The following is a 24,409-nucleotide window of genomic DNA, read 5'->3' as shown; positions in this document are numbered from 1 at the left end:
TATCTCTAAGGTAAAGATCCAGGAGCTCACCACATATCCTCAGGAATGCTCTGCTCACCACTACTTACCTTCAAGGCCTCACTCATCCCTCGGCCAATCACAAGGGTCTGCACACCCTTCTCAACAACTTCCTCCACATCTGCAGGCTGCACACCAGGAGAATGCTGGGCATGGAAAGAGAAAGTACACCAGCAACCTGCTCTTTTAATCTTTCTTTGCAATCAGCATTCGTCTGAGATTCATTCATTCACCTGTTCATTCATTGAAGAAATTGAGGTTTACTCTGTGCCAAGCATTCTTTGGGCCCTAGGAGTAACAGAAGATACAGTGCTGCCCTAGTGGAGCTCTAAGTCTAGTGAAAAATACAGAAGACTAAAATGAAATTTCAGTAGTTTTACAAGTGCTACAAGGAAGTAAGTTCAGGGTGTTGTGAGAACACAGAAAAAAAGCACCTAATTCAGACCTAGGGAGCCAGGGCAGGCGATTAGGGAAGGCATCCCAGAGGAGGTGATATTTAAACAGACCTAAAGGACAAATAGGAGTTAGCCAGCTTAAAGGAAATCAAGGGAGCAAGTTATATACCAAGTGCAGAACAGCATGAACTCAGGCTTAGAGGAGAGAAGAACCCAGTGAACTGCAAGTAGTTCAGTATGACTGGAGTGTAAGTGATAGGTGAGGGAGTGGAAGGAGATGAGGTGGGAGAAGAAAGCACAGGCACACCATGCCAAAATGTGGAAATCTCCACAGTTTCCTTTTTCTGAGCCCCTTTCCCACTTAACTCCAGGAAAATTTTGATGCTTTAAAACCTACCTATCACTCTGTAAAGTCTTCCCAGATTCTCCCAGGGATATTTAAGGTAAGATGTTTAATGAACATTAATCCAACATGAAAGGATGGTGGCTTCTGAACTGCTTCCACTTCAGCAAAGGGAATACAGGAGTTAGAGTTTGGTAAATACCAGTCTAACCACTGGGCTTCACCTATTATGTGTCTGCACAAGGGTCTCACTCAGCACTGAAGCTCAGAGACAAAGCCTATCTCCCCTGACTTGTCTATCTCTATCCTTTACTCAGTCAACAGGCATTTAACGAGCCCTGACTCTACACTGTGCCCTATACTAAGCACCGGAAATACTGAGATGAACCAAGTAGTCCCTGAAGGAGTTTTAGTCAGGTAAGGTTAGTGAACGTGTGGAAATAGGTACAATAGGGTGAGATAAAATACGGTTGAGGATCTTGGAGTGAATAAACATGAGTGGGAAATTGTCATTGGATGACATGCTGTTTTAACTGCAGCTTGAAGTATGAGTAGGAGTATGCCTTGATGCAATGGTTGTGGAAGGGGTACATTCTAATCATAGTTAGAGATGGTCTAGGATAAGGGCTTCTGAATATACCAAGAAGACAACAAATGTACTAAAGAGGGCTTTTCAGACTAGAAGCTGATGGTTTAGAGGAGATAGAGCAAATATGAGTTTCTTTATTAAATCCTGGAATATCTTACATGTTTATAGTTGTATTTTTCATAATACATCTGTAGAAGTTATTCCAGGTGATCTGCATAACAGTAACACAAAAGCATCCATTCTCCTTGTTTTATAGATAAGGAAACTAAAGCTCACTAAATACACTTTGGCCAAGATGACACAATTTCTAAGTAGTAAAGTTGGGATTTGAACAGAAACATGTTTAACTTCTGATTTAATGCACTTTATTATAATACTATAACCTAGGGAGCAACGTTCTTGAAGCTTAAAAGAACAAACCCTGATGACCACATAGAGTTGTCATGCTTAAGCCCAGTGCCTGGCCCATTGTAGGTACACAGTAATTGTTATTTTAAGTGTGACATGAATCTTCCCTGTAGCAACTTAGATGAAATGGACAAATTTCTTGAAAGACACAACTTATTAAAAATACAAAAAGAAACAAAATCTGAATAGTCCTATAGATGTTAGAAATTGAATTTAAAAATTTTCCACACAGAAAATTCTAGGCACATATAATTTATTGGCCAATTCTATTTTAAACATTTAATGAAAATCTTCAACAAAACATTAGCAAATCCAAAGTTTGTTTAATATTTTAAAAATCAATGTATTTCACCACAGAGTAAAGAAGAAAAACTATGTAATCATCTCAAATGATGCATAAAAAGCATTTAACAAAGTTCACTATGTATGATTAAAAAAATAAAAGCTCTCAGCATGAGGTCCTGGGTTCAATCCCCAGTACCTCCATTAAAAAAAAAAAAAATCAGAAGTCTCAGAAAACTCAACTAGAATAGCCAAGATACGGAAGCAGCCTAAATGTGCATCAAGAGATGAATGGATAAAGAAGATGTGGTATAAATATATGATGGAATATTACTCAGTCATAAAAAGGATGAAATCTTGCCATTTGTGACAATACGGATGGACTTAGATGGTATTATGCTAAGTGAAATAAGTCAGACAGAGAAAGACAGGTACTGTATGATTTCTCTTATATGTGGAGTCTAAAATACAGAACAAGTGAGCAAACAAAAAAAAAACAGATTCATAGATACAGAGAACAAATATGTAGTTGCCAGAGGGGAAGCGAGTAGGGGAGATGAGTTAAATAGGTGAGGGAGATTAAGAGGTACAAACTTCCAGTTACAATATAAATGAGTCACAGGGATGAAATGTACAGCATGAAGAATATAGTCAATAATATATGGTGACAGGTGGTAACTAGACTTATTGTGGTGATCATTTTATAATGTATAGAAATAGTGAATCACTATGTTGTGCACCTGGAACTAACATAGCATTGTAGGTCAATTATACTTCAGTATAAATAAATAAAATTTAAAAATAAACTTAAGGGAACCTTCTTTAGATAAAGGACATTAAAAATCTACAGCTAAACATCAAGTGTAATGTTGAAATAGTTAACATTTTCCCCAAAAGATTGGACATGAGTATTAGCCAGATGTTTACTTCCTTGTTATCTCTTGGACCTGTCCATTTCTCTCCATCTCTACTGCCACTACCCTGGTCTAAGCTGCTATTACTTACCTAGCCTATTACAGTAACTTTCTAAGTGGCCTCCATAAAACCACTTTAGGCCTTTCCAATTATCCATTCTTCAAATTGTAGCTAGAGGGATCTTTGCAAAACACAAATCCATTAAATTCAGCCTCTGCTTAACAGCATTCAGTGGCTTCTCATGCCTTTATAATAACTGCTAGACTCCTTAAGATGGTCTGTAAGTTCCCAGCTCCTCACGAGTCTCACTGCGTATCACTTTCTTCATGTTCTATCTGGAAAACAGTTTGGCATTTTCTTATAAACATGTATTTATGTGATTCAGCAATCACATCCTAAGTTTTTCCTAAAGAAACAAAAACTCACATTCACACAAAAATCTGCACATGAATGTTCACAGCAGCTTTTTATTTACTCTTGTTTCCTAAACTCAGAAGCAGCATCTCCTACTCTAGACCTTCCTCCAGGCTTATGGATATAATTGACATATAGCACTGTATAAGCTTAAGGTGTACAGCATATGATTTGACTTACATATACCATGAAATGATTACCACAATAAGTAGTTAACATGCATCATCTCATATAGATATAAAAGAAAATAAACCATTTTTTCCTTGTGGTGAGAACTCCTAAGATTTAGTCTTTTAACAACTTTTGTACATATTCATATAGCAATGTTAAATAATCATCTATAGCAGCTTTATTTGTAGTAGTCTGAAACTGGAAACAACCCATATGTTCATCAGCTGGCAAACGGGTAAACAGATTGTGATATAACCTAACAATGGAATACTACATAGCAATAAAAAGGGACAAATTACTGATACACATCCTGGATGAATGTAAAATGTATTATGCTGAGTGTAAAAAGCAAGTCTCAAAAGACTATATACTGTATGATTCTATTAATATGACAAGTAAATATAACGTGTATTAGGTCAATTTGAAAAGTATTAATAAGGCCTGTATGTTAGATAATAGTATCGTATCAATGTTAATTTCCTGATTTTCATCACTGTGTTGTAAGGGAATGTCCTTGCTGTTTTGGGAAATACACACAGGTATTTAGGCGTAAAGGGTAGAATATCTACAATAGTTCAGAAAAAAGTATCAAAGAAGAGGATGATAAAATATGATAAACTTAACATTTGAATCTGGGGGGAATGAGAATTCTTTCTAACATTCTTGTAACTTTTCTGTAAGTCTGAAATTTTAAAATAAAGTTTTTTAAAAAAAAAAGTATAGTAGAGGCAGGTTATAAATTAGCAGGAAGAGACCAGTATAGGCACACATATGTACTCACTGCTTCCTGATTTATTTAGCCAAAGGAACAAGGCTTAGTAGAAGCCAGGTGGCTACATAACGCAGGAGCAGATGCAGCACTTCTCTGCTGGCTTTCTCCATGTCCCTTGATTCCCTGTGGGGTGTGCAACTACTGCTGACACTCTTCACTCAGTGAGTGTTCCACAGCTGATAGCAAACCCAATTGCTCACATCTTTTTATATTCTAACTTACCTCACCAGCATCTTCCTAAGGAATTTACACTAAGTTATATGAGCTTACACTGAAGGGAATGTCCAAGAGTGAACAAAACTGATCGGCAGCAATAGTGCATTTTCATTGTGGGAGAGGATGCAGAGCTAGTGCCAGGGTGGCTCTGAAGAGTATCTCTGCTTCTACCTTTCCCTGTTCTCCACAAAAATCAGAAGAGATTGGGGGAGATTAGATTCTTTATCTCTAAAGTAATTTAGGTTCTTACATTTTTAAAAGGCAAAACAAAGTAGGATTTTTTTTCACTTGATTGCAATAATTGGTTCTTAAAGAATCTAAGAGGATCGGATTAGATACCCTTTTTAGTTCCACAGCTCTATGACCAATCCTAGAACCACCCTGAGCTGAACAGTTATGATATAAGAACTTAACTTTTTTTTTCTGGGGCAATGACCAAGGTAAATATTTAACTGAATCACAAATCAGAGTTGGAGAGCTTCCTCTGCTTTAAGTAAATGCATTTATCTGAAATACTGAATGATTCCTTCTTTTAACAAAGAATAGTATCTACTTTGAAAAGCACCATGATCCCTAGACTGTTAAGAGCTCACATTCTAGTATAAGGAAACAAGGACACTGCTCAAAATGAAGGGAAAGTTCACACTAGAGTGCAAAACCATAATCCTCTGGAGATTCAGAGACTGGAGACAGCCACAGCCCATCAGGGTTGCCGGATCAGTGGAACTGAAGTGATGAATTTGGCTGCTGTGTGCTAACTGCAGGCCCTAGGTGTCACATACAGAGCACTGAAAGATTACTGCAGCCTGTGGATCCGGGCCTTGGTGGGCGACTGCTCACTGCCTTGTGCAGAGGCCTATGATTGGAGCAGTGGCCCTCTGACATGTCCTCAGCCTGCCACCAGCTCCTCCTCTGCTTCTTCCAGTCCCTCAGGGCAAACCTCTAAGGCTCTCTGTCCTTAGTGAGTGTCTGATTCTGTTCATCTTCTTTAAGAGCTTTCCATAACATGTCGATGTGAGGTCGTAAAAGTTTATTGTTTTCTCTCGGAGGAAAGCTATTAATTGTGGGAAAATGTCCAGCTAATGGCTAAACAACAAGTTGGCATCCTATATGGCTTGGACATTTCCCCCTATCTTATGTTAAATTCGAAAATAAGACGTTCCTAAATTATACTTTCAAGGAAGCATTTCCTTCTGCTGAAATGAAATGAGCATAAATGTTACTAGCAATGCTGTTATCTGGCTGTGTTGCTGATAAAAGCAGATTCTGAGTGAAGGTTAAAGGATCTCTGGACTCTGTCCCCTGTGGATGCTGCCTGGGTCACATACTTATTATCACTTGCCTGAATTAATAGTCCCTTAAGTGATCTTCCTACTGCTCCCAGGGCAGAGGCTTCTTTTTTATGCCACAGGTTGCTCTGGTAATCTGGTGAAGCTTATGGCCCCCTTCTCAGAATAAAGTTTTAAAATGTATAATATAAAATATACCAGATTGCAAAAGCAACAGATTTTATGTAAATAAAATAATCAAAATATTAAAAACATGTGTGGTCTAGTAATGTGCTTTTTATTACTTGAGAGGAGTGGAAATCTATCCAAAAGTCCATTATTAGACTTGCCCTCACATCTCATAGTGGCAGACTGCTAGCTGTTCTTTCAGCATCCATTCTGCCCCTTTTCAGGTGCATGTGGCTGCCCAGCTAGAGAATGTTTTCTCTGTTGCAAGCAGGGTGTGGCCACATAACTATGCTATCAACAGAATAAAACACAATGAAATGTGAACAGAGGGAATGATCCGACAGCTGGGTTTGGGCCCTAAAACAACGGGCGTGAACTTTTCTTCTCATTCCCCTTCATTTCGTGGTTAGAACTCAGGCAAGGCTACAATCAGTTCCCATCATTCAAATGCTCTAGAAGATTGTAGACCAACACAGGAAAAACCTGGGTCCCCTGCTGTCCCTCCTGCCCCCAGCTTAGACTGGCCACACTAGTATATGAGAGAGAGAGAGAAATACATTTCTATCTTCTGGATTTGGGGATTTCCTCAATAGCAGCTTGGCCTTTACCCTAAATAATCCACATACCTGTTCCTGAGCTATTTGGTTAGACAAATCATTTGGGGTAGAATGGATACCAGGGAGATAACTGTACTACATCAGTATAAGGGACCATGTCTTATGTGCAGAACATATACAGAGGAGCTGTAATATAGGGATACTTACCTATGGGAATTCAACTATGTTTTCAGAAAAGAGAGAGAACTGCTGGAATAGTGAGGATAATTCAGCCATTCTACTCAAAGAGCATATGCCCTGGGCTGAGCATGAGACAGCAGACATGCATCTACTATTACTTCCATCTCAATTTCATTGTTGCTGCTGCCAGTGTGAACCTTTTGTCTCTCTGTGTTTCTAGTGTTCAAAACTACAAAATGCATTTTTCATACAACATGGACCCCCAAATGCAAGGCAACTACTTTTCTGGTCCTCTATTTGAAGATAACTGGTGTGTTCTAATATGTAAGGATCTTCTTAAAGTATTTGGACTATAAGCAATTTTAATCTTAAGTGCTGACTTTAACATTTAATCCCCGAAAAAAGACACAAGTCTACCATACTAGCCTCAATAATCAAAGTGATTGAATCTAAGGCATGGAAGGGCCTTACATGTCCATCTAACCTCAACCACCAATGTGATATCGGAGTCCTCTATAGAAATAAATGTTTTGTAGGTATTGATGACCAATTGAAGAGCCCTCCCTGTGAATCTGCTCTAGCATTTCCCCCACCCTTCTGTCTATGCATTTATTTTCCTGGCCTGTAAGCTAGTTCTCTAGTTTACCTGGGAAACATTCCTTTTAAGAATCAGGTCAAAGATCACACCTTCTGAGAATACTCCTCTTAACTCACCCAGGCAGTCCGTTCCTTTTGTACCTGTTTTGGTTCACATATAATAGCACTTATCACAGTTGTCTCTTTGCCTAATTCTCCCATAAAACTCCTTGAAGTCAAAGACAGGTAATTTATCTTTAGGACAATGCCTGGCACCCAGTAAGTAATCCTTACATAGTTGACCCTTGAACAACACAACTTTGAACTGCACCAGTCCATTTACATGTGGACTTTTTTGAATAGTAAATACTACAGTACTCCATGATCTGCATTTGGTTGACTCCTCAGACACAGAATTGAAGATGTGGAGAAACTGTGTAGTCAGAAGTTATAAGCAGACTTTCAACTGCAGGAAAGGTCAGCACTCCAACCCCTACGTTGTTTAAGGTCAGCTCTATATTTTAAAATACTGAATGATAATGGTACATACTAAAATGATTTTTGGATGTTAGATTGAGCTTCAAGAGAGGTTTCTGAAAGAGTCTGAAAAATCACTAAAGTCCTTTCATTCTTGGGAGCTCCCATCTTCTATTCTGTTTTTCAATATTGACTTGAATAAAGAAAGCAGTAAGGAATGCTATTCCTTTTTTACTAACAAATTTAATCATTTCTACATTCCAAAATTGACCTTCTCATAAATTGTTAGTAATACTAAAACATAGTATAAGTGCTATAAAAGGGGAATTTAGTAATATCTAAAAGATCTACATTTTTACACCTATACGTTAACCAGCAATCCTCATTCTAACAATTTACTGCAAAGATACATCTAAAAATACAAAAAATATAAACGCACAAAGTTATTCATTGTAGTATTTTTTTAAAGAGCAAAATATTGGAAGCAATTTAAGTGCTTATCCAAAGGATACACCGAATAAACAACATTACACTCACACAGTGGATTACTCAGTAGCTGTATAAAATAAAAAGGAATGTCTCTTATGAATGGACATTTTGATTTTAAGTATATATTGTTAAATGAAAAAGAAAAAAAGGAGAAAGTTATGCTACCTTCTATGTAAAGAAAAGGGGGCTATAAGAAAAAAATATGTTTGTGGATGTGTGCATATGTATGTGTGTGTATTTGTTTATTTAAAAAAAAAGAGAGAATGAACCAAAAACTAATAAAAATAGTTACTTATTAGAGTGAAGTAGGTATGGGATGGAAAAATTAGGGAAGGGAGTGAGGCTTTTCTAAATGTACCTTGTTAAATAGTTCTGACTTCTGAACTATGTAAATGTTTTATATATTAAAAAAGTATATCAACAATAAGAGAAAGAGGGAGACACTTAAAACTATATGCCAACAGAAAACAAATGAACCCAACTGTGTATCAAACTGATAATATAAAGATAACTGAAATTTGACACAACATTGTAAAATGACTATAACTCAATAAAAAACATGTTAACAACAACAACAACAAAGATAACTGAAGTAAATTTTTTAACATAATATTCTGATTGTATACCTAAGTGGGAATATGTTCTAAATATAAAATGTCTATAAAGATAAGTTTCAGGTGTACAACATAGTGATTCACAATTTTTAAAGGTTATGTTCTATTTATAGTTTTTATAAAATATTGACTATATTCCCTGTGTTGTATTGTATATCCTTGTAGCTTATGCATCTTGTACCTCTTAATCCCCTACCTGTCTCACTGCTGGTAACCACTAGCTTGTCCTCTATATCTGTCAGTCTTGTTTCTTTTTTGTTACATTTGCTAGTTTGTTTTATTTTTTAGATTTCACATGTATGTGATATCATATAGTATTTGTCTTTCTCTGTCTTATTTCACTTAGCATAATACCCTCCAAGTCCATCTACATTGATGCAAATGACAAAATTTCATTTTTTTATGCTGCATAGTATTACTGTGTGTGTGTGTGTGTGTGTGTGTGTGCGCGCGCATGCGTGCATATACACATCTTCTTTATCCATTCATCTGTTGATGGACACTTACGTTGCTTCCATATATTGGCAACTGTAAATAATGCTGTAATGAATAGAGGAATATAAATACCTCCTCAAGACCTTGGTTTTAATTCTTTTGCATATATCCACCCCAGAAGTACAATTGCTGGATAATATGGTGATTTCAATTTTTTGAAGCATCCCCAAACTATTTTCCATAGTAGTGGAATCATTTTACATTCCCAGCAACAGTGTACAAGGGTTCCAATTTCTCCACATCCTCACCAACACCTATCTTTTTGTTTGTTTGTTTTTTAATAGCCCATCTCGACAGATGTGACATATTTCACTGTGGATTTGATTTGCATTTCCCTGATGGTTAGTGATGTTGAGCACCTTTTCATATTCCTGGTGACCACATATATGTCTTCTTTGGAGAAATAATTTTTCAAGTCTTTTGCCCATTCTTAATTGGGGTTTTTTGTTTGTTTCGTTTTGTCTTGTTTTTCTGCTATCAAGTTGTAGGAGTTCCTTGTGCAAGGATACTAACCCCTTCTCAGATAAATGGTTTGCAAATATTTTCTCATGTTCCCTAGATTGCTTTTTCATTATTGTGATTGTTCTCTTTACTGTGAAGAAGCTTTTGAATTTGATGTAGTCCCTACTTTCTCACACTATGCACAAAAATAAATTCAAAATGGATTAAGGACTTAAATTTAAGACCTGAAACCATAAAAACCCTAGGCGAAAACATAGGCAGTATGCTCTATTACATTAGTCATAGCAACAGTTTTTCGTATGTTTCCTCAGGCAAGGGAAACAAGCAAAAATAAACAAACATAGCTACATCAAACTAAAAAGCTTTTGCACAATGAAGGAAATAACAACAAAACCAAAAGGCAGCCTACTGAATGGGAGAGAATATTTGAAAATGATATATCTATTAAGAGGTTATATCTAAAATATACAAAGAACTCATACAACTCAACATCAAAAATACAATAACTCAATTGAAAATTGGGCAGAGAATCTGAATAGACATTTTTCCAAAGACACAGAGATGGCCAAAAAGATGCTCACCATCGCTAACCATCAGGGAAATGCAAATCAAAACCACAGTGAGATATCACTCACACCTGTCACAATGGCTATTATCAAAAAGACAACAAATAACAAGTGTTGGCGAGGATGTAGAGAAAAGGAAACTCTTGTGCACTGTCAGTGGGAATAAAAACTGGTACAGCCACTATGGAAAATAGTATGGATGTTCCTCAAAAATAAAAAAAAATAGAACTACCATACAATCCAGCAATACCACTTCTGGGTATTTTTCCAAAGAAAATGAAAACACTAAAAGAATGAAATCTTGCCATTTGCAACAACATGGATGTACCTAAAGGGTATTATTCTAAGTGAGAGAGAGGGAAGGAGAAAGCCACAGAGAGACAAATAAAGCAAATGTGGTAGAATATTTAAAACTGGTGAATCTAGGCTGATGGTATACACGTGTTCATTATTATGTTTTCCAATTTGTTATATAGGTTCAAAATTTTAAAAGGGAGGGAGAGGTTCAACATAGGCTTTCCATGTCAACCAGGTTTAGAAGGTGAATTGGTAAACACAGCAAAAGCAAACAAATACAAAAGCAGAAAGGGTTCAGGACAGTTCAGCTCATCTATCTTTCCTTAGGTAGCAGTGTCCTGAGCACAAGATCCTTTAGTCTGGTCAAATGGACAAGTCTCTGAGAATTATGTTACACTTTAGACCTATTGCCTGTATTATATATTAAAATATAACCACAAAACCAGTGACAGGTAGAGGGCATTTGGGGGGATATGGCATTTTGAAAGACAGGTAATATTATTATATCAAGGATAATTTTTTTTGTGATAATGATATTATGGCTATGTAGGAGAATGTTCATGTTCTTAGGAAAGAAATGCTAAAATATTTGTCATTTATGCTTAAATGATTGGGAGAAAAGTGTGCGTGTTGTGTTTACAGAGAGAAAACATGGTAAAGTATTAACAACTTGAGGATTTTAAGGAAGGGTATATGGGTATTTATCATATTCATACAGTTGTTTTGTAGGTTTAACATAGCTTAAAATTAAACGTTGGAGTAAAGTTTCCACATTTACTTTGGTTCTCTTTACCCAAACCTGCTAATTGGTTTGGCTTTCTTTTAATTTTACACTTTTTGCCATATCTCCCTCCTTGTCTCCTTTCAGCCCAACAAAGGGATATATAAATGAAAGACCTATACATGTTTCCACATAGAAAACTCTTATCCAATAAGACAGTTACTGCTTTAGGACAGAAATGAATGAGGACAGTATGTAACAGCAGAAAACTATGGGCTTTATAGTAAGACTCAGGCTCAAATCTTGGTTCCAAAGCTTATTAATGGTGTGACCTTGGAAAAGCTATATTTAATCAGGCACACGGTAGTTGTTTAATGATTGGTAGAGGTTTGGGAGTAGGTGGTAGTAATTATTATTTCAAGGACACTGGTTGAAGATAATAAATTTTCTTGATATTTCCATTCTGCAATCACTTATATATTCTGCCTCTCCATCCTTTAAACTAATAAAAAAAGGAATCACAACATTAACCTACCTCAGAGGGAATGTCACAAAGAAAATAAAAATATTTTTAACGACATTTATAATGAAAAATTCAGTGCAGCCAACATTTATTGAGTTCCTACTTTATAGGCACTGTGTTAATGCACAGTTCTTGCCCTTGGGGAGTTCACCACTTAGTGAGGGAAACACATAAATACACACTCAGAATAATACAGGTGAGCGGCACTAAGTGCTGAAATAGAGGCACAAAGTATTACAGAAACACTGAGAAGGGAGTAAGCAATTCATTATCACATGGACTATCAGGAAGTGCTTCATAGAGAAGATAAAACAAAAGCTAGGAACTGAAGGATATATGAGATTTCAACAGGTACAAAGGGGAGCAGGTCATTTCCAGTAAAGGAAATGGTTTTAGCAAAGGTATAGAGAATGAAGGATCATGGTAGGTTTGTAAGGGAGTAAGCATTTGGTATGGAATAGCTAGGTCTTCAGATGTGTGTTATGAAATATAGGTGATGACACTGAAAAGAAAATTTGGAACTGTATCATTTTTTAAAAAAAGGTCCTGAACACTATCCTAAGGAGTTTTTGCTTAATTTTGAGGTCTATGGAAAGCCTTCAAAGTTTTCTAAGCAGAGCAGTGACATGACCAGTTCTATCTTTTAGAAATTATAACAGAAGACAGGCCTGAAAAAGATAGAATAAGAGACAGGAAGACCAGGTACGTGATTGATGCCATAGTCCAGGCGAGAGAACTGGGCACCAGGAGGGAGTAAACGCGAAAGACCTTGCTGAGGCTAAATCAACAATTGGACTTTGCTGGATATGGTGGAGAATATTGGAGAAATAAAAATTGTTTTTGATGGTTCTCTTCTGGTGACCATGTGGATAGTGGCAGCATTAATGGAGATGGGGGACACAAGAAGATACCTGGATATTTGAGGGGTGGGAAGGCAGGGACAAGAAAATGAAGTCAGCTTTGGATGTGTTCAGTTTAAGTTGCCCAAGGAACAACTCATATGCAGATGGACAACATGTGATTGAATATTTTTATAGTTGGATGACTGTTCAGCAAATATTTACTCCTCTTCCCCTCTTAATGTGGGCAAAATATACTTATATGCCCTGCTGACGTGGAACACTGATGTTGGTGAACCCAGGGCAAGCAAAGCTTTGAAATGTACTTGCTCAGTGGAGCTTCTGTTTGTGAACATCAGCTAGCACCATGAGAAGATCAGGTCCTGGCTAGCTCGTTGGTCCATGGAGGATAAGAGACATATAGAGCAGAGCCACCCAGCCAACTTGCCAAGTGCAGCTTGGAGTGGAGCTGCTCTAGCTAGATCTACAAGCATGATAATAAATTCTTATTATACATCAGTAAGTTTTGGGTAGTTCATTAAAAAGAATATCTGAATGATACTAATGTATACTTAGAGCATAAAGAATAACCAGAGATAATACCTCCATCAGGTGATGTAATAAACAAACGTAGTAGTCCAAAGTAATAAGAAATCCCCTAAATACTCTTATGCATTTAATCCCCTCAAGGATTGCCTATTAAGCAGGATTTGATGTACAAATCAGAGTGTGTCATGTCTAAGACTCTTTTTTTAAAGTTATTTAATTTATTTATTATTGTATTATTATTTTATTTTGGCAGGGGGTGGGGAGGTAATTAGGTTTGTTTATTTTTGGAGGAGGTACTAGGGATTGAACCCAGGACATCGTGCATGCTAAGCATGCACTCTACCACTTGAGCTATACCTTCCCCACCAAGCCTCTTTTAAAAGAAGTAATTTGGTCATTTTAATAGTAGATAGAAAAGTAATTTGGTTATTTCTATAGTTACATTGGGAAAGACTAATAGTCTATAGCAGAATAGTGTAGAGCAGTATTATGTGCTAGGCATTGTGCTACATAACTCAGGAGGAGAAGAAAATTAACTTTAAAAAAATGAAGTACCTACTATGTGACAGGCACTGTGGTGGATGCTTTACAAAGATGAACATACTTAGTATTCAAAGAAACCACATGAAATACACTGTTTTCCAGGCCCCACCCACAAGAGATTCTGATTCAGTAGTTGGGAGGAGTGAGAGAGATACAGAATATGCATTTTAAACAAGTCTCTAGGTGATTCTGATGCAAGAGATCCATGAATCACACTGAGAAATACTGATAGAGAAAAAGGAAAGAATGAATTTGCATGATAGCAAGTGGCATGCATTTTTTAAAGTTTTTCTTCCCAACCCATGTATTACTCTTGTATCAACTGATGACAAACAGATATTATTATTCTCCTTTTATGATGGTGAAACTGAGGTACAGAGAGGCTAAATAACTTGGAAGATTATCTAGCTAAAATATGACAGTGCCTGGACCTATGAGTCTGAATATATACTAAGTATCTCTATCTAGCTGCCCTAATGTAAGTTCAGCTCAACATATTCCAAAAGAATTAATCATTTTCTCTACCCAACCTGTGCCCCAAACACAAACATATCTGTTCCTCCTCTTGATATACCCAATCTCAATAAATGGCACCACCATATACCCACTTATCTACATTCGAATTCTCCTTTACTTGCGAAATCTAAGAAACCACCTTATCCTGCCAATTTCACTTCAATAGTTTTCAAATTTGCTGTTTGATCTCCACCTACACTACTACCAACTTAACAATAACAGCTTCTCTTATTGAGTGCCTACACCATATTGAGCACGGTACATTAATCCTAAGATCAGCTCTATAAGGTGGGTAATGTTATTATTCCATTTGCAGATGAGGACTCTGAGGCTTAATAGCTTTAATCTGATGTCCTTTAGCCTCAACGCAGATGAGTTCTAGTTCAACACTTCAGCTTCCTCTCATCTTTCCCAGTTCTTCTTTCTCCAACTAGTTCTAGAACATTTCTTCTTGTGTATTCTGCTGACAAATGAAACTTAACAAGATAAAAACATTACAGCAAACATTTCTTATTTTCAAATTATCATCAATGGTACCTTCACAGTTTTGTATAATTTTTTATCAATGAGCATAAAATTTCTCCATTTACTGAGATTTCTCACATCAGTTTTATAGTTTTAGTAATGCAGACCCTTTGCATATTATGTTAGATTTATACCTAAGTATTTCAATTATTTTAAACTATAATGAAAAAGAATATGAAAAGGAATGCATGTATGTATATGTATGACAGACATTATGCTGTACACCAGAAATTGACACAACATTGTAAACCCACTATGTCAAAAAATTATAAACAAATGAAACATAGTATCATTTACAGTTTTGTATTTTTTAATGTTATAGTTTATAAGAGAAATCATGATGTAGTAGAAAGGAACGGGAAAGAAGGTTAGAATATGACCTGGATTGACTATTTGACTTCAGATTTTTCTAAGCTCTGTGCTTGAACAACTGTATAACTTCTCTGTACTTAAGTTTCCTTGATTACAAAATGAGCTTAATGGTAATATTAACTAATATAGTCTTATATGGGAAAAATATAATATATAGTGTTAAGTCCATTTTTGAAGAAAAAAAATCTCTCCAATGTGGCACACTCATAAGTTGGTACTACAATATATCTTAAACCCATAGTCTGGATAATCTTTGCCAGTCACATCAGTCTCCTGCTTAAGTATCTGAAATGGCTATGCCTTGTCCACCGAATAAAATGTAACCTTAGCTCTGCCAACACTCTGTCAGCTCTACCACTGCCTACTCTTGCACCTCTCCAGCTTTACTTTATGAAACAATCCAATGGAGACATTTGCTTCACAAGCATTATGGCTTCTTATTTCTCAGCCTTCTCTCATTCTGTCACTTCAAAGCCTCCTACTCCTTTTACCAATCCAGGTATATTCCTTTTGTTAAGATCCAGGTTGGTAGCTAACAAGCAACTAGGAGTCTGGATCAAAACAATGAGTGCATGCAGTTCAAAACCAAGGCATAAACAGAGAGTGTGTGTTGAGACTCTTTATATGGGGCCTGACTACGTAGGTATGACTCCTTACTGTGCAGAACAAGGGGATAAACTATAACATCTGGAAAGTTTCCTTAAACAAAATCCCTACAAATGCTGGATAAAAATAAACATCCCTTGAAATGTATAGCTGAGCTTGCAAAAAGGAAATGGAAATTCCCAGAGGCTAAAAGTGAAGACAGAGTTGAAACTCAGAATGTGAACTGATAGCGAAGTACCGCAGGTACACTTGCCATTCTCATAGTCTTTTATGAGGCATTCTGAGACTAGGAGACAAGGCTTGAGCAAGGTAGGACATTAGAATCGTGACACCCCCTCCTAATTATGCAAAGTACCTGTCTGAAACCCATCTTCAGTGAAAGGCATGACCTCCCCCCCCCCCCCAAAAAAAATCCACCAACTGGAAAAGGGAAAAGACAACGAAACCTGTCTGCCTGTAAAATGGTGCAATTACTTTGGAAAACAGTCTGGCAGTTCCTCAAAAGGTGAAACATAGAGTTACCATATGACCCAAAATTTTCAATCCTAGGTATGTACTTAAGAGAAGTGAATGATTCTGTTTATATGAAATGTCTAGAATAGGCACATCTATAGGAACAGAAAGTAGTAGTTGCCAGGAGCTGGAGGGAGGGAAGAACAGGCAGTGACTACTAATGGTCATGTGGTTTCCTGTGGGGTAATATATTCTGGAATTAGTAATGGAAACTATTATACAAGGTTATGACCAAAAAGTCCATTGAATTGCATACTTTAAAAGTTTAATGGTGAGTTTAATGGTATGTAAATTATATCGAGGTGGGGGGAGAATATGAAAGAGACAGTTGCTTTTCACTTGAAAGTTGGTCATTATGGCTTAGGAGTTTGGAAATCCTTGGTCTGCTTTATGCAGTGTCAACCATACACTAATAGCTTACCTCAGTTCCTGTTTCTCTCCAATCCCAAGCCCGGCTTCCCCCTGGCCACACTTTGCAGTCCTTATAGATTTTAGTAGAGCCTTGTACTTTCATTTGCCCCCATGAGAGGGAAGCAATTTCAGGGGAAGTCATAAGGAACTTAACTCAACTCTGAAATTAAAAGAAAAATATACTAAATCAGTTATAAAGTTGAAATAGCTCCAAAATATAGAAACTATACTACATATAAAATATATTTTGAAATATAACACTATATACAAAATATAGTAAGCCCTGGTCCTCTACGAGTTAAGAAGCATCTTTCTCATTTATGTGGTTGTCATTTCTCCTCCAGAGGTCTAAAAAGTAAAATGTTATTCTTGGGATCCTAAATCATCCAACCATGGAAATTAGATACTACAATTACTTCTCAGACTCTGGAGGGAATTCTTTGGATATTTTTTGTGAGGTAAAATTAAAAGGTGGATATTTAATTCAGCACGATGGAGTGAGGAGGGTGACAAATCATTTCTCAAAAAGCAACTATAAAGCTGGACAAAACTGTCAAAATAAACATTTGGCACTATGGAAAAAATATGAAAGGCACACTACCTTCTAAGAAGTACTTATTCATGAAAACCACTGATTTTCACCAAAAAAAAGTAAGATGTTTTGTTGTTCTTGCCTGGGATTACTCCCATGCTCCTACATCAGTTCCGTTGGCACAGAAGTTCAACTTGGTTGGGGCAGGACATAAAAACCAAGTCTTGCTGCTATAATCAGAGGAGGCTCACTTGATTTAGAGCATTATCAGTTAAACTGGTGACTCAGTGGCAAGTAAATGTGCATGGCAGGTGGCTCAGCTTCCTTGATATTGTGAGCCTGTATGAGGCAAGAGATGGATTGTCAGAGTAGGCAGGGATCTGAAAGGAGCCCCCAAGAGGTGACACAGCCATAGGGGGCTTGATAAGCTCTCTATATATCCAGAGTGAAACAAAGACTGTGAGCATACCAACAAAGACAGGAGTAGGCCTAAGTCATGCAAATGTTCTGGGCCAGTGGAGCCTACAGAACATGTAAAGTGAAGAAGTAAGATGGCTCAAGAGGACTCCAAAGAATGTAAGAGGCAGGGAAGAAATGAAAACAGCCTGAACATTGAATATACTCCCCAGTGCATACGCTGATCCATCAGGAGAGAAGGTAAGTCTAACTGGCTTGAGTGTTTAAACAGTCTTTGATTAATCTTTGGCTGGACACTAAGCTATGCAGGCACAGAGGAGACCTCTAGGAAACCAAGCTTAAAAATCAAACCAAGAAAAAAAAATCTTGAATACAGATTTCAGGGGCCACACATTGCATGGGAGACAGAATTCACAGATTTAGTTTAGGCAAGTGACTAAACACAAACAAACTAAGAACAACAATGTTGGGGGGGATATCCAAATCCAGACTTTCTATAATATATTATCTAAAGTGCCTAGTTTTGGGGGAGGGTATAGCTCAGTGGTAGAGCGCATGCCTAGCATACATGAGGTCCTGAGTTCAATCCCCAGTACCTCCTTTAAAATTAAATAAAGAAACCTAATTAGCTTCCCCCCAAAATAAAAAAATTAAATGCCTAGTTTTCAATAAAAAATTACAAGACATGTGAAGAAACAAAAAAAAGTGACCCTTATACCTCATCTGAAACTATCTGAGCATTCCCATATGTTTGTTTAGCGAAGACTTCAAAGGAGCTATTATAAATATATTCAAAAAAGTAAGGGAAACCATTTATAAAGAATTAATCAAAATTATGAAGAGACAGGGGAAGGGCAAATTAGAGGGGGTGGCATTTTATACTATGTATAAAACAGACAAGCAACAAGGATATACTATATGGCACAGGGAATTACAGCCATTATCTTGTAATAGCTTTTAATGGAGTATAATCTATAAAAATACTTAATCACTATGCTGTGCACCTAAAACTAATATAATATTGTAAACCAACTATACTTCAATTAAAAAATTATGATGGCAGTGACTCAATGATTATAGAATCTCAATAAAGAGGTTAGACATTTCAAACAGAATTAAATGGAAATTCTAGCATTGATAAGTACAATTACTAAAAGGTGCTTTTATCAGTCAGGGTTCTCCAGAGGAACAGAAATAGCAGACTACACACAGTTAAGAGATTTATTTCAAGGAAGCGGCTCATGCAATTGTGAATTGGCCAGTTCATTTTGGGCAGGCCGGCAGGCTGCTAACTCTAGGCAGACGCTGTTGTTGCAGTACTAATGTATTATTTCTTCTTCCTAAAGTAAATCTCTGTTTTGCTTTTCAGGCCTTTCAACTAAGAGTATTGAAGATAATCTCCTTTATTTAAAAGTCAACTGATTGTAGATGTTGACTACATCTTCCAAACACCTTCATAGTAGCATCTAGATTAGCATTTGATTGAATAACTGAGTACTATAACCCAGCCAAGTTGACACATAAAATTAACCATCACAGTCCACCCCTTGACAATTTGGCACTTATAGACATGTCCTTAAACTGAATTTACTCTCCAAATAAAGACAATATCAGTGATACTTCTGCCTAATATTAATAACTACTAATCAATTTTTGCAGCTTCAACCTCTGAACATCCATCTTTTAAATGTATTATGTAACAAAGGACATAAACACATTGGTTTTGGTGCTATGGGAGGAAGACACAAATTTATAAAACATGATTCCTGTTAAGGAGTTAATATTGCACTAGAGGAGAGAAGACATATGCAAATAAGTATAAAAAAATTTAAAAGGTAACTTAAAAACTACAAAGTAAGTTTTGAAAAGTGGTATAAGGGAAGTATAATGAATTGCTGTGAGTATTGAGAAGGACTTCTGCTTTAGCCTGCTAGAATTTCCATAGTGAAATAACACAGGCTGGGTAGCTTAAACAACAGAAATTTATTTTCTCATAGTCTGGAGGCTGTAAATCCAAGAGCAAAGTCCCAGCAGGGTTGGTTTCTGGTAAGACCTCACTTCCTGGCTTACAGATAGATTCCTTCTTGCTTTATCCTTGCAAGGCCTTTGCTCTGTTGATGAGCACTCTTGGTGTCTTTTCCTTTTCTTGTAAGGATACCAGTCCTATGGGATAAGGGCCCTACCCCATGGCCTCATTTAACCTTAATTAACTCCCTAAAGGATCTGTCTCCAAATATAGTCACCCTGGGGATTAGGGCTTCAACATACAGATTTTGGGGAGACACAATTCAGTCCATAGTTGCTATCTTATGGCAATACTAAACAGTCTTGATTACTGTAGCTTTGTAGGCACTTTTGAAACCAGGAAATGTCAGACCCTCAACATTGTTTATCATTTAAAAAATGTTTAGGATATTCTGGGTCCCTTGAATTTCCATATTATTAGGATGAACTTGTACATGTCTATTCTACAAAAAAGACAACATAATTTTTCTTTCAGTAAAAATAATTATTTCATCAGGGAAACTGGTCTCAACCAAGCTCTTAAGAAATAAGAATAGATCAATGCATAACTCTCAACAAAAAAGATGGCTAGACACTTCTAAAAGTGCTTTCTTTAATGAACAGAATTCTACTGCAACACAGAATTCAGTTATCATTAAGAGAAAGAGCCAGAAAATGGCTGGCTTAAATCTTGTTTATATTACTTCTTTTTACTTTCATATATTTTCCTACGAAACTACCTTGAAGAGCATAGATTCCTATTTCTGTTGACACTTAATAGCTTTCTCACTGCATATAACATATCCATATACTTCTAGATGTATTCTTGCAAAAGTGAGTTTTAAACAAACCTAAGTAAATTTGGTTATCACTGATTAGGAATTCCCAAATTGGCCCCACAGCTGAATCCAATTCACCTCAATATATATTTGCCAGTCTTACAATATCTGTTAAAAAAAAAAAACTGTGTAACAATACAAAGATAATATACAGGGGAAACAGAAATATGTATAAATTATTCTGTTATAAGGCAGACTGTTATAATGCAATTTGGAAAAACTGAAAGCTAAGCCATTAAATTTTAAAATCAAAGCATAATTATATTCTTGTAGAATAGATAAACAAGATTATACTGTATAGCACAGGGAAATATACACAAGATCTTATGGTAGCTCACAGAGAAAAAATGTCTCAATGAATATATTTATGTTCACGTATGACTGAAAAATTGTGCTCTACACTGGAATTTGACAAACATTGTAAAATGATTATAAATCAATAAAAAAATTTAAAAAGCATAATTATATTCAATTAAATGCACAGATATTATTTAGTGTTCAGTGAATTTTCACAAGTGTATAAACTTGCCAAGTATGAGACAGCATATATCTAGAAAATTTCCTTGTGCACTTTTCTAGTCAACACCCTTCCAGGCTCAAAAGAAACCATTATTTTGATTTCTATTCCCATAGATTAGTTAGACCTTCATATTGATGGATTTGTATAATACCTCCTCTTTTATGTCTTTCTTCTTTCACTCAAAATACTTTTGAGATTCACCCAAGTTGTAATATGTATGAAGTGTGTATCAGTCTGAGTAGTAGTCTGTTGAAAGACTGTATCACAATTTATTTTTCCATTCTTCTGTTGATGAACATTTGGGTTGTTTCTTTTTGGTATTTTGAATAAACTAGTCAATAATTGTGAGTGAAAAATTAAAGTTTTTCTCTCTAAAAGAATTTCAATTATCTTTAAAATTTTCTTAGTCATAAAGACTGAGTGTAGGTAATTTAATGCTTATTTAAAGGCTTCTTTGTGGCAGTACCAATAAATCAATAACATTATTTTTTAAAAGCCACTCTTTTTCTATCTTTACCTTCTAATCTAATATACATAACTCAATTACTTAAGTACACAACCTGGGATTAGATTCTTGTAAGCCACAAATTTTCTTAGCCAAAGCAAGGAAAGAAGAGATGGTGGTATTATGGGTGCTTATCATTTATTTTCTTTCCAAGAACAGACTTAGTGAAGATATGACCTAAACCTTGCTTTGCAGTAAACCATCTCTTATCTTTTGGTTGGATATAACTTTTGATGCCCAAGGACTTTGTTCTAATGACAATCTTGATTAGAAAAGGCAGAAACTGTAACCTTATTTATCAGTCTCCCATTGAATAACAGTGTGAGCATTGACAAAAGAAAAGAGAAAATTGTATAAAGCTTTTTTTTAGAAAGTTATTTTTACAACCCCACGGGAGAACAGGTGAGGTGCTTGAAAAGCTGAAAGCAAAGAGATAGAAAGGAAAGGGGTGGGGGGTGACATTCACAAAATGATATAATTACATCTTTCTTTTGGTTTGAAGGTTCTTTCCATCAAAATTCATTCACAAAGATATGATTTTATTTAATACTGTGTACCTACCTTTTGTTTAAGGTCAATTAAGCTATGATCTTAGGAAGAATTTTTGTATCTTCCTGCAAAACTGTTGTTTAAGATGTATCCTGAGTGGGATTTTAAAATGCAGAATAGATAAACAAGATTATACTGTATACCACAGGGAAATATAAACAAGATCTTGTGGTAGCTCATAGTGAAAAAAAAATGTGACAATGAATATATATATATGTTCATATATAACTGAAACATTGTGCTTTACACTAGAATTTGACACAACATTGTAAAATGACTATTACTCAATAAAATGTTAAAAAAAAAAAAAAAGATGTATCCTGGATCAGATTTTTCTTAAACTGAGGTCTTCAGGTCCCCAGGTCAAGCGATATATACTTGGCAGTTTGAAAGTTCTACCAATGTTTTAGTCTTTTTTTTTCTTTTAATTTAAACGTGGTATACTTGATGTATAACATTATAAAAGTTTCAGGTGTACAACACAGAGATTCACAATTTTTAAAGATTATACTACATCTATAGCTATTATTATAAAATACTGGCTATATTCCCTGTGTTATATAATATATGTTTTAGTTTAGTTTTGCATTTCATTTCAGTGTTGCTTAAAATGATATTTTATCACACATTAAATTAGAACTTCTCTTTTGGTATGATAACTCATCACTGTAGGTATTTTCCTAAAGAAGACTTTTCTTTTTTTTTACCTGCTTATTGTGGTAAAATATACAAAACACAAAATTTACCACTTTAACTATTTTTTAAGTGTATAGTTCAGTGGCACAAAGTACATTCACATTGCTGTATAGACTTTAATTACATCAGTATTTCTTAAACTGGAATTTTCAATATTTGTAAATTTCAAAAGAATATTTTTTCCCTTTTATAAAGGGTTTGTATATTACTTGAGATTAGGACTCAGTATTCTAGGTTATAAATTTCTCTTACAATATAGATGTTTTTCTCCTGATAAATAAATATTCTTTCTTTGGATAATGAGTATGATAGACTACTAGTTTTTCCCTTTTTTACCTAGAAATGCAGAACAGAATTCAATTTTTAATTGTAATCATTTTCTCTGTTCCCAATATAATTACTTGCCCATATATTTTAAAATTTTCCTTTAATTGTAAATTGTCCTATTTTACATGGTTCACATTATACCTTTTAATAAGTACATACAAGTTTTAAATGTACACTGAAATTTTTGGATCTAAGTAGTAAACTTTAAATTACATATAGTGTAAATTAAATCTAAATATTAGGAACTCCTTTCTTCAGTAGTAGCAACTAACATTTTTAAAGTATTTACAATGTGCCAGGACAATTAATTTACTGTGAATTATCTAGTAAAATCCTACGATGCAGGTACTATTATCACCCCCACTTCACGTAAGTTCAAAGAAATGAAAAAATCTTTCACAATGTCCTGAAGCAGTTGTTAGGATTCAAGCCTGGCTGAACTCCGAAGCTCAGGCTCTTTAACCATAATGCACATTGTATCTCAAGCTGCACACTCTACTTTGCATTACTGATGGTTTTTCTCAAGCTGCACACTCTACTTCGCATTACTTACGGTTTTCCTGAGATTCTTTGCGGGTGAACACTCCGTTTTCCCCAACGAAGCAGAACCCTGTCTTCTAACAAGCTTTTTGCCCTTGCACCAAGTTTCCTAACACGTTCGCCCTCAGTGCAGTCCTACCCCCTCCTCCTCACACCCTGGCAACCACAGCAGGGCCCTGTCCTCTCACATCTCGGTCCCTGTGAGGATCCTGGTCCCTTCAGACCGTGATTTCCTAGTAGGGCCCCAACTCCTCAGACTGGTGATTCCGACAGAGACCCGTTCCATCAGGCCCTCGTCTCCGCGAGTCCTCAGACGCTGCTTTTCCAGCACAGGTGCGATTCTTCAGCAGCATCCCTCAGCAAACTTTTCCAGAGACTTCTCCGTACAACGGTCCTATCCCAACCCCTAAGTAACGGTACCTCTCTACCTTTCTCCTTTCCAGTTTTCTCTCAGAATCTTGCTTTTCTCTCTATTCTCTTTTTCTGATTCTTATTCACTCTCAACTTCCTCCACCATCTGGTGGCCCAGTTTCAGTAACGGGAGTCTCCCCAAAACTTACCCAACGCGCTCTCTCCGAGGAGCCGCGATCTCAAACGTCTCCGTGCTTTACCTCTCACCTTTGTTCCGGCGGTCTCACTAGGCGCTCCCCCCACTCGCCCCGCCCCGAA

General features: G+C 36.2%; 1 protein-coding gene across 1 annotated transcript in view; it reads right to left on the bottom strand.

Moving 5' to 3' along the window:
- The window catches only part of AAMDC (adipogenesis associated Mth938 domain containing), a 26,495-nt gene extending 2,086 nt beyond the window's left edge, over nt 1–24,409 (bottom strand). Inside the window, exons 1-3 of the mRNA XM_010990053.3 lie at nt 24,301–24,409; nt 16,822–16,971; nt 69–164 (exon numbers count right to left, since the gene is read on the bottom strand). Coding sequence (XP_010988355.1) covers nt 69–164; nt 16,822–16,953 — 228 coding nt within the window. The 5' untranslated portion in view covers nt 16,954–16,971; nt 24,301–24,409. The remainder of the gene's footprint in view (nt 1–68; nt 165–16,821; nt 16,972–24,300) is intronic.

This window comes from Camelus dromedarius, chromosome 12, assembly GCF_036321535.1.
Source record: "Camelus dromedarius isolate mCamDro1 chromosome 12, mCamDro1.pat, whole genome shotgun sequence".
Taxonomy (NCBI): Eukaryota; Metazoa; Chordata; class Mammalia; order Artiodactyla; family Camelidae; genus Camelus; species Camelus dromedarius.
Note: the sequence above shows the minus strand (reverse complement) of the source record. Positions and strands in the feature narration are given on the sequence as shown.